Source organism: Cicer arietinum, chromosome 1, assembly GCF_000331145.2.
Source record: "Cicer arietinum cultivar CDC Frontier isolate Library 1 chromosome 1, Cicar.CDCFrontier_v2.0, whole genome shotgun sequence".
Taxonomy (NCBI): domain Eukaryota; kingdom Viridiplantae; phylum Streptophyta; class Magnoliopsida; order Fabales; family Fabaceae; genus Cicer; species Cicer arietinum.
The window spans coordinates 21,629,202-21,640,712 of NC_021160.2; the positions used below are offsets into that span (position 1 = coordinate 21,629,202).

The 11,511-nt window shown below is 29.9% G+C and overlaps 1 protein-coding gene across 1 annotated transcript in view; it reads right to left on the minus strand.

Moving 5' to 3' along the window:
- LOC101505595 (BTB/POZ domain-containing protein At1g30440) overlaps positions 1 to 4,436 on the minus strand; it is a 5,434-nt gene extending 998 nt beyond the window's left edge. Inside the window, exons 1-4 of the mRNA XM_004488214.4 lie at positions 3,527 to 4,436; positions 2,647 to 2,716; positions 900 to 2,123; positions 3 to 334 (exon numbers count right to left, since the gene is read on the minus strand). Of these exons, the coding sequence (XP_004488271.1) occupies positions 3 to 334; positions 900 to 2,123; positions 2,647 to 2,716; positions 3,527 to 3,585 (1,685 nt within the window). The 5' untranslated portion in view covers positions 3,586 to 4,436. The remainder of the gene's footprint in view (positions 1 to 2; positions 335 to 899; positions 2,124 to 2,646; positions 2,717 to 3,526) is intronic.
- Positions 4,437 to 11,511: the final 7,075 nt, after the last annotated feature.

Genomic DNA, 11,511 nt, shown 5'->3' on the forward strand with positions numbered 1-11,511 from the left:
ACTCTTTCTCGAGCTCAGAAACCCTCATCCTCATGTTATCCATCCCAACTTTCAATACCTGATTTTCCTTCACGGCCGACGCCCAGCCTCCCTCGTTGGATCCGACAAAACCACTTCTTAAATTTCTTGATCCATCGAGGTTGTCTGAGACTAGAAAGCAACCGGCAATTGATGTTCGAAGCTGGAGTTGCTCGAAAAATAGAACTTGAACTATGATTCTTATGGGCAGTCTCTCGTTTTGTGCGGCGTGTGTGCATGCTTCTAGTGAGAGCTTCTGACAGTCCATTAGTCTGCATAGTTGCTCTCTCTCTGACTCCACCAACCATGGATGAGACTGCATTTTTATGAGACAACACCGAATCAGTATTATTATGGTACTAAAACCTAAACAACAAAGACTAAGCAAATTTTTTATGTTTCAAGGACTAAAGAAAAACATTTTGACATGGAATGAAGGCAAAAGTGGGTATATTTGCAAGCATGGAAAAACTATTTAAACCAACAATATAGTTTGAAAAGTTTTTACAAAGGTGACAAGGATATCTGGTTTTCAATTATATATGCTTTGGGTAAAGTATGGTCACTCAAATCAAGGATGGGGAATTAAACATTGGCAAGAAGCAAGGTCTTGGGTGTGATTGTGGATGGAAAAAATGTGTTCGGGAGGGGAGAACCCACTAAAGGTTGCCACTCAGATTCCTTAGCGGAAATTAGTCATTGACAAAGTTTGGCGGATACTTCGTAACATGAGTAATAAAAAAAACAAATGGCTCAACTGTGGCACGACGCATATAATACCATAAACTAAATCCATCATAGCAATATATACCACACCGAAGCATATTAAACACTAACTATAGTCATAGCATGATATAAACTATCTTTATCTAAGTACATACCTTCAAATAAATATCTATAGCACGGTATAAACCATCATCCAAAGGCCTGGCATACTCCGGAACAGCAGCAGCAAGTGCTTGAAACTTGGGAAGTTTTAAGTTCACATCCGGGGCAACCTCTGCAAGGTAACCATCGATCAGTTTTGCTACCATGGTAATGGGTGTCAGTGAAGGCGATCCAATCAACTGGCCATCGTCAATTGAGCACGGAGAGGCGCCACCTGTAACCTGATCAATCGCAAGGAAATGATCAAGAATTCGTTGGACACAATCAACATTGTAAAGTGTCTCCATTGAATACGAGAAATTCGGCATCAAGAGATCTTCCAAAGCAGCTTGATCGAGCTGCATCCCGATCCGTTTCTCCAAATTCGATATACAAGAGGGGTTTGCTCGTAGAATCATGGCTGTTCGAAGTAGACCAAACAGGAACTTCGTTTGAACTAGGCCCTTCTGCATCGGGAGTAGCTGATCAATCTCTTCCAAGAGAATTATTTGATCTTCTTCAGATGGTGGAGACCCTAAAGCCACCGGGGTTAGCCGAGTACTGGATTCACCGGAAACCTTACGTCGATTTAAACCAGGCAAATACATTTTAGCATAGAAAGCAAGAGAACCGGCAATAATTTCCTGCCTAATACCCCGAGATTCCATGATAGCTATCAACCTCTTATAAATAGGTAAACTCAAATTTGCTACATCCTCATACCACCAATCTAAACTTGTATTCTTCGGTCTTGCCCCGGTACTTATTCCATTCCACAGAACACTTCCACCAGGGCTCTGTAAGGGACCACCGCGCTCTAGTACTGGCCACCCAAATAAATTTGGGTCAGTAGATGCCTTTGCTGCAAGCGATTCAAGGCACCTTTTCACAATGTGGAGCTCTTCAGCTTTGTCAAGAACATCATCACATGTTTGAAGTGCCCTTACGGAGTCTTTCCAACTTCGGAGGACCACTTGATTAAAAAAGGTTTCAGCCTGGGAAATAAGATTACCTTCGCCATATTCTTCGGTCATTTCAAGATGCTCGGAAGCACACCATAGGCACACAATGTTTGATGCCGTGAGTTCAAGTTTCACACCGTAGCAGAATTTTGCCACAAGTTCAAATGTTTTGGCCCCACCGGGAATGTTGTGAAGGTCTATGACACATTCTTCCTCTGATTCAGAAGCTTTGGCAATCAATCTTTCCAAAACCCCACTTCTAGAGAGCAAAGGGAACTGCATTTAGCATGTATCCGCGTTAACTTATTTTTTTGCTCACAAGATTATATGGAAAATACTGAGGGTGAGTTTATTTAGCTGAAAAACTATTTTGTAAAAGTGAAAACTGTAAAATGTGCTAAATGATATATGAAAGAAAGTGAAACTAAAAATTAGAATTGTTTTCCAAAACCAGAATTAAATACTGCCCCTTACCGCATTTCATTTACATAATGCCCAGATACACAATTTCAAGTAGTTTTTAGCATACAAACATTGCAAATTGCAACCACATTCCAACAGAAGCAATATCGAGTATTTTGAACTAAGCAGAGTTCATAGTATGGTGAAAATATATGTTACTAATGCACTACAGTAAACTCTGATATGGCTGTCTTCATGCAAACTTTGAGGAATTTTAAGTTAGCCAAACCTTAATTTTTAAAAAAGGAATTGGGAATTTAAGCAAACTAATACAATTAGTATAAATAGTGCATCAACTAGATGTGTAACAGTTATATAGAAAGATAATAACATATACCTTGTGAAGATGGAAAGACATCTCACCAACTTCAACAATTATATCGCTGGGAAGCCCGGTCGTGCAGAACCTATGACGACGATAAAAATAAAAATCTTATACATTATATAATAGTGACAAAATTTCAGCAAAAAGTTCAACAAACAACACTTTTCAACTATAAGATTATTTTGTTTTAACAAACATAGTAGACAAGAACAGAATAATTTCTTCCTTCACTATCTTATAACAAACATAATAACATATCTTAAACAACTGTGAATTTGAACTATCGTAGGGGTGGTAATGAAATAAACATATGGAACAAAACAACAAAATTCACACCACTACGACGGCAATAAGAAGCATACTGAAATGAAAAGTGAAGTAATAATTTATAGATCATTTCCAAATTGAATGTGTCGTAATCGTCATTGACAGGTATATTTCTATCAAAGGGCGCATATTACAGAATTTTACCACACATATGTAATGTTAACCAATTTCCAAATCATATCAAATAAAAAAATAAGGAACAAGAAACTCATGAAGAACTTTAGTGCACTCAGAACTTTACATGCAGTCCACAAGAACACCAATCCAGAATTCGACATAGAAGGATATATCAAGCAATACAAATAAGACCTTCACAGAATTCAACATTTAAAACCACTGATAAACACTAAAAGAAACATGGCAAGTAAGCATTCAACAAACCAACAGCTTATGAGTAAACAAACATGTTCTTTCAAATCCTAAACTTTACAAGACAAACACTTGAAGAAAGAAAATTACATTTAAGAGAAAGCAACAATATTATATATAATTATAATTAAAAGAGCATAAAAAGGATAAAAAATAATTATAATTAAAAGAGCATAAAAAGGATAAGGGTAGTTACCATGCTTGGCCTTGACGCTGAAATGCATCAGCTTTGGAACCCAATTTCATGCAAGCCATTAACTCAAATCCCAATAACTTAACAAAAACACAGTTAAGAACAGATCTAAGGTCAATTAAAAACCTTCTGAAACACCCAAACAAAGCCTTCCAAATTACGAAAAGACTTGGACTCAAAATTCAGTGTTGTATCTAACAATGTAGCTTCTTTCAATTCTTCCCCCAAAGACACAACCTTTAGAGAAACTCCAAGCAACCCAACAAAACCAAATCCAAAACCAGATTCAACAACACCACTTGAAAACCCTAAAACTACTCCATTGTCAACACAAAAAGACCCATTTGCAAAATCCACCACAAATAAAACCCTAAAAACATAAAATTGGTTATCTTATGTATCTATCTATCTATCAACCAAGTTTAGGTCAACAACCGAGTTTGGTGCTATTCCAAATTCCCAAAACAAAAAGAAATAAAAAATTCACCTTTCACAACTAACAAACCAACCCAAAATAAAACAATTCACAACTCACAACGGTACAAAATGAGTAACAGTGTGGTTAAAAGACTCTTTCTCTTTCTCTCTCTGTGAATGAGACATAAGCAAAGTGAAGCATTGACTCCTCCTCCTTCTTCCTGTAAGAAGTTTAAATAAAATAAAAAAATAAAATGAAACTTTTTGGGGTATGGTAAGGTACTCCTAAATAATAAATGGGTATTGAATATTCATTGATGATGGCATTGTTGGCATCTAAGAACAGCACATGTGGGGTCATTGTCTTCAAAAACACTCATTGCTCATTTCTCGAGCTTAGAATATGTCTTATCAGTAATCAAGCACTAAGATAACACGGTTATTGACTTTTGGAGTGAGAGGGAACAGTGGAAGGAAACGTAGGAGGAAGTACATTGTTTTTCTATTTTGTATTTATTAAGATAAGTTATTATTTTTTAATGTTGAGGTTGTCGGTTTCTTTGTAAAAGGAAACCCAGCTAGATAGCCCATGTGCGTTACCAGCCCATCAATGCTCTTCATCACTCATTTTATCATTTTTTGGTTAAACAACCATTTTATCATATCATCCAATTACTTGCATTTTTTATCCTAAATTTGGTAACAAAAATTTAAATGCTTAACATAGTTCATTATTTATTTTAAACTTCGATTCTAAAATATATCATGTGAGATATTTTTTTATGTATTGAAATAATACTCTTTTTTTTTTCTAATTAATTATATCATTTAATTACTTTTTTTTTCTTCACAAATGTATGATCTAATTACTAGTATGTGTTTTTCTTTCTCAAATTATTATTCTTTACATTTATAATAATCGTAAATACATAAATATCTAATAAAATTATTTGGGTCAAGTTGTTGTTCTCTTGTAGTTTTTTCAAATTTTATGTGAAATGACTTAGTATGACATCATAAAAGCATGGATGAAATGTTAAAGTTAAAATCATACCACATTAATTCCTATCAATTGAATTATAAAAACTAAATATTTTTAATTGTATTAAATTTATTAATAATTGGTATTATTTTTCTAAATTTACCTTTCGTAATATTTATTGCTTACAAAAAATAAAATAATTAAGAGTATTTTACTTCGTCTATAGCTTAAAAAAATAGAGAAATAAATTTTTTTAATTTATTAAAGTGATATTAATGATTATTTTATAATTGTCTTCGAATTTTTATTTTTTGTTTTTTGGAATAACAAAATTAAACTATTACAATTGAATTAATATATATCTAATATTAATTTTCAAAAAATATTTTTAATGGTGGAATAAATATAATAATGAAAATTTTATATTAAAATAAATACTAAAAGTTTGAAGCCACCATCTATCAGCAATGGTTGGTCCGTTGATCTATTAAACTTTAGTTTGTAATATCTATCATCGCTATCAACAAAAATTCATTTTTCGTGTAGTTGATTGAAATAGTTTAAAAAATTTAGATTTGAGGTAGTTCACAAAATCATATAAAAACAAAGTACGTTGATGTGAAAATTATATCCTCCCTTCATCCCATGATGAGTGACTCTTTTATAAAAATATTTTGTTCTAAAATAAATGACTCTTTTCGGTTTTCAATTTATAATTAACATTAACTAACAATAAATGACATATTTCCAAAATTAACATTAATTAATTTTTTTTTCTATTGTACCTCTAATCTACAATTTACCTCTACAATATAAACAATCAAATCAATAGTATACATGATAAGTTTTAGACAAATAAAATATTTAATATTTCTCTAATAAGGAATATGGTTTTGTCACAGAAACTTAACATTAAAAAAAAAAGTTTGTTTTTCAAATTAAATAGGTCTACTTAAAGAAATAAATTATATCACAAAAAACTAAAATTCTAAAAGCATCTAACAAGAAAAATAAACATATTATTCCACCATTTTTATTACCTTATATATTTTTGAAAAAATAAATCTCTCAATGAAAATATACACGCACAATAAATTTTTTGAAGAAAATTACTTAATTATTTTTTACCGATGAAAAATGTATTTAATAAATTTATAAATATCTCCATTCAATTAAATATAATTGACCAATTAAAATATTTTCTTCAAAATACAATTATTTTACAAACATTGAAATAGAAAATATGCATTTCATATTGTGATCCCTCTCTCCATCTCACTTTTGTTTGTGAATCTATACATCACTTTATATGCAAATTTTCTTGCCTTTATTCTATTGAACAAATTTTTGCAAACATTTCTATCATTAAAAAGAGGGAGATTGTAATTGTAAGGTATCTCCTAGTTAGTTTTTTCATAGACCACTTGATCAAGTAAGATTGCATGAGAAAACAATTTTTATCATGCATATGTTTACTTACATGTATTTTATCATGCATTAAGATAATATTACATTAGTAACATTTGAAACTAATTTCAAATTATTTTCTAAGTGTTTTTGACTATGTAAATCAACTTATCCACTTATGAATCGACTCATAAACTTAAAGAACTTAGTTCTTCAACTTCTAGAGCTGTGAATAAACTAATTAGCAAGGTCTGGAGTTATTTGAGTTGACTCATAGTTATGTGAATGGACTAACAACTCCAGACTTCAAGTATGATTTTTTCAATAAGTGTGAATCGACTTATGTGTCTTATGAATCGACTCACACAATTTGTAGACTTAAATTTTGACAGTTTTAAGGTTGTTTTTCCAGTTACAAAGTGATTATTTTTCTCATAACATGTTTTTCATTTGGTTACCTCTTTCACGCATCATATAAAAGGTTTTCTCATTATTTCTAAACACAACTATAATTTCATCCATTCCTCATTCTCAAACCTTCAAGATCATATCATAGATTGAAAACTCTTTCTTGATCAAGTCGAGTATACATTCGAGTAGTGAAACGATAAACAATAGCGAGTGGATATCGTTGTTGGAGTGCCTATTCTAGATACAATTAAGGGATGGATAAGGTGTTCTTTAGAAAAATCATAAAAGAATTTTTTGGTCTCTATCTTGCAACAGTGAGGTGTGATCTTCATATTTAAGAGAAACTTGTATTTAGAATTTGGAGGGTGTTCTACGATTTTGTGGAGAAGAGTGTTTAAGAAAGAATGGGGACAAGATGTACTCTACGAGCGAGGATGAACTAGAGGAACTGTATAAATCACCATGTGAATCTTTCTATCTCTAACTCTTTAATTTCTGCATTTTACTTCTTTTTCTATTTTGTTTTGGAGTTTGGTGGAAAATATATTTTAGTGCAAATTAATAGAAAAATTGTTATAAGATTTTTTCAGTTTTGAAATCTTGTCTTGGTTTTGAATATTGAATAAAATTTTGTTTTAAATATTAGAATTCAACATCTTAAACTTGATTCAATTTGAAGAAAATATGATATAATAGTGTTTCTATTGATTAAAATTCATTGAGTCTTTATTTGATGTTCTTTGTCATATTTGATTGAAGTGCTAAAAATATTTTTTTAAACTATTTCAATCCATTTTCTGTTTTTCTTATATAAGTCTCTATTGAATTTTGTTTTGTTTATTTCATATACCATCATCAAATCAATCCTATATCCTATGCGCATAATATGTAACATTCCGCTTTTTGAGACATTAACTAACGAAATTCTAAACGTAAAGATACAAATTTATTTTTTGTCTTCATAAGATTATCTTAAATATTCATTTACTTTAAAATCAATTACTAACTTTTTCAATTGTATTTCAAAAATAATTAATTAGAGTATTCACAATTACAAAATAAAGTTAATACGTTAAACAAAAGAAACTCCTAAAACCAAAACACTTGGTGTTTTACTATCCAAAAATAAATCCTAGTTGGTCATAACTTTGGACGCTTGTGGAAAACTCACTCAACAAGTCTAACACTAGTACAAAAGTATCTCAAAGCCTCCAACTAAATGCTATTGTGCTTCCTCACATTTCTTCTACTAGGTTGGTATGCGACATTATTCGCTCAAATAACACTATATGTGTCGTCGTGTCAAAAAGAGTTATCTCCAAATAACAAACACAAAGCAAATAGATATGCATATATAGTTGTTATAACAAAATATAAATAAATCATATACTTCCTTTAATAGTTAAAATCACAATGCACCAAAGATACAGATAAACCAAAACGCATGAATCATATTTATTAGACTATATGTCAATGCATGATTCTGGAATATCACCACCCTATAGAGTAAAGAGTTCTACCATTGGACAATGTCCCACTGTTGGACGTGTCCCACCGTTGAACAAATGCTCTTCAGAATTCCATGTTCAGTACCCCACCGTTGATTATATTTCTAAATCACATTGCCTTTGCAATGAACTGTCGTCACATACTCGTCACTAAGTTCAGGCCACCAATGCGTGCATGAATGTCATCACCTTAGTTAGTAACAAAATAGATCACTCAACCAGAGCGTCCAAAACCTTTCAACCTTGTCCTAAACCAACCTAGTATAGACACAAGTCATCACCTTGATTAATCACCCAATACCAATCAAAATACACATATTATTTATTCTCATAATATCATTCATAAACATATAATTCATATAACACCTATTTTGAAGACACCCCACAAACAAAACCAATACATAACATCACAATACATTTATATCACATATAATTCAAGTAGGAAAGCGAAAGGAGTGATGCCTTTACCATTATGAGTGTCATTATTAAGGTTCCTATGTAGTGGTCTTTGCTCCAAAAATGTTACACTTTCACAAATTAATTTACTACTTATTTAGTGTCAAAACTCATCTATCCCTAATTCATATTAAAGTTTTGGTGTTGGCTTAAGGTTTTAGGACAAATAATTTCTTTATATTTTTAAAAGATACCAATTCTCTCAAATTAGCAAACACACAAACAAGTAACAATAAAAATATATTTTGAGTATGTATTTGGCACAAGTGCCTCATTGCAAATTCAATAAAATAAAAGAAAGATGTAATTTTTCAAATATATCTTTTGGACCAAAATTATAATATAAGAAACATCAAGGATCCCTAAGACTTCCTTAGTTTACTTCCAAAACTTTAATAATGAAATTTAACGACACTTCAAGACAAGTTCCATTTTAATTATTACAAAACAAATTAGCAACTCTATCATAAAATTATTTTTATTTTATAAATCAACACAACATCCACACAATTGTCTCATAAAATAACAACTTTAACATTCTGCAAAATAATTATAACAACAACTTTCAACCTATTTATTATTTCTGGAAACATTGTTATTATTAACATCAATAAAGTTTATAAAAATTTCTTCAATACTCAAACTATCACAATATAAGATTTTAACCAAATAAAAATTGAGTTCTTAGCCAATAACTACTTCTATTGATTAAAACACAATATAGTCTTTATAACGACTTTTACCGGATGAAAATTGATTTTTGACATTGATAAACATTTTCTCTAATCAAAATAGGTTTTTATATCAATATCATAAGAAAATCGAGATCACTTCTAAGAAAATAATTGCATATCACAATTTTACTTTTAAAACTAAAAAAAAAAAATTCCTACACAATAATCATAATAATATCAAATACCATTTTCAAAATTGTCTATCATCATAAAGCCATTTACTAAAACCATTTTTTTTTTTGTTTTACTATTAACAACAACAACAACTTTATCATAAAAATCTATTTATTTTTCCAGAAGATCAAGAAGGAATTTTGTTATACTAATAATGAAAAATGGTTAGACAAAGTAAATTTGATCGTAATTAAAGATTTCTTACTTGAGGGGACGAATCATTAACTTTTTTAGAGGTTTTCTTGAATTTCTTCCTTGTTATTTCTTTCTTGTAGAGAGTTGTTATGAGTATTCAGATTGAGAATAAGAGTCGTCGTTTTTTTTTTTCTATCACTAGAGTTGGGAACTTGTTGTTTTCTACTTAAGCCCATTAAGACCCTAAATATTCACTCCCTAAATTAATGTAATTTTGTTTTTAACGTATTCTTTCTTTTCTATTATTATCTATACATTATACTAAAGCAAACATGATAAATTGGCAAGTTTGACACGTGTCAACAAACTGGAGTGTTAAGAAAATATAAGTTTCTATTAATAGAAATAATACGTGTTTATTCTTGAGAAGTTAATGGCCAATTAAAAAAATAAAAGGAATGAATTAAAAATAAAAAGCTTTTTTTGTAAGAAAAGCATAAAACTTCTGTTACATCACGATCTTTGTCCACGATACAATTTAATGGTCAATTAAAAAATTAAAAATAAAATACAATACACCACGACTTACAGTTTTTTCATGTATCCGTTGAGAAGTTAATGACCAATTAAAAAATAAGAAAAATAAATTAAAAATAAAAGATTTTTTTAAGACAAAAATAAAACTTCTATTACATGAGAAATGCAGAAGTGAATGACCAATTAAAAATAAAATATAATGCACGACCTGACATTTCACATTTCACGGTTGAGAATTGAGTGGCCAATTGAAAGATAATCTATACAATATAATATCTCTTTTTTTAGAATAAAATTAAACTTATGTTACACGATCAGTTGAAAAGTTAGTGGCCAATTAAAAAAATAAAAGAATAAAAATAAAAAGAATGGATTAAAAATACACTACACCACTACTTGAAGTTTAACTGTTGAGAATTTAGTGGTTAGTTAAAAAAGAAGAATACCAGCAAAATACGATCACTAACACCACGACTTGACAGTTTTTGTAATTGTTTTTTAAACACTACTTTAGCAATCACCGCTTCAAATTAATTTAATTAAAAAAATTATTTTATTTTACGAATTCTTTTAATACTCCGTTAACCGTCTATCTATTTCTTGCGTCTCCTTTATAAATATCATTCATATTATCTATGTATACACAATTCTTTTAAGCTTTCTTTATCAAAGCTTTCTTATTCATCTTTATCCAATGTCTGAAACAAAAATCATATTTTGTTGCTTCAATTTCTCCAAGAAATGAGTCATGGAATTTGGTTATTAGAGGTGTGCGAATGTGATTTTTGTCTTGATCTCTTCAATGTTAAACAAAACTTTTATGCAATGGAGATAGTACTAAGATTAATATTCGTGAGCTTTTATTTATCGAATTAAGATTTATTGTTTTGTTATGCATATATATATTTTGTATTGTTTATGTTTCTTAATTTTTCCGATTTTAAATTCACTCATAAATAGTTAACAAATTGTACATTTGTATATTTATATTTCTATTCTCTTATACGAGATTTGTCTTAATAACTCCAATTTTAAATTCTCATAAATAATTGTTGCCCGTCCTAATAATTTTGATTATAAGTTGTCTAATAAATAATTTATTTAAGTAAATATAAAATTTATTTAGAGCTATGAATTCAATTAAATTTTCAGAATATTGAATAGAAAAATAATAATTTATTTAAGAAAATATAAAACTTATGTAGGAATTAAAGAAACAATTCACTT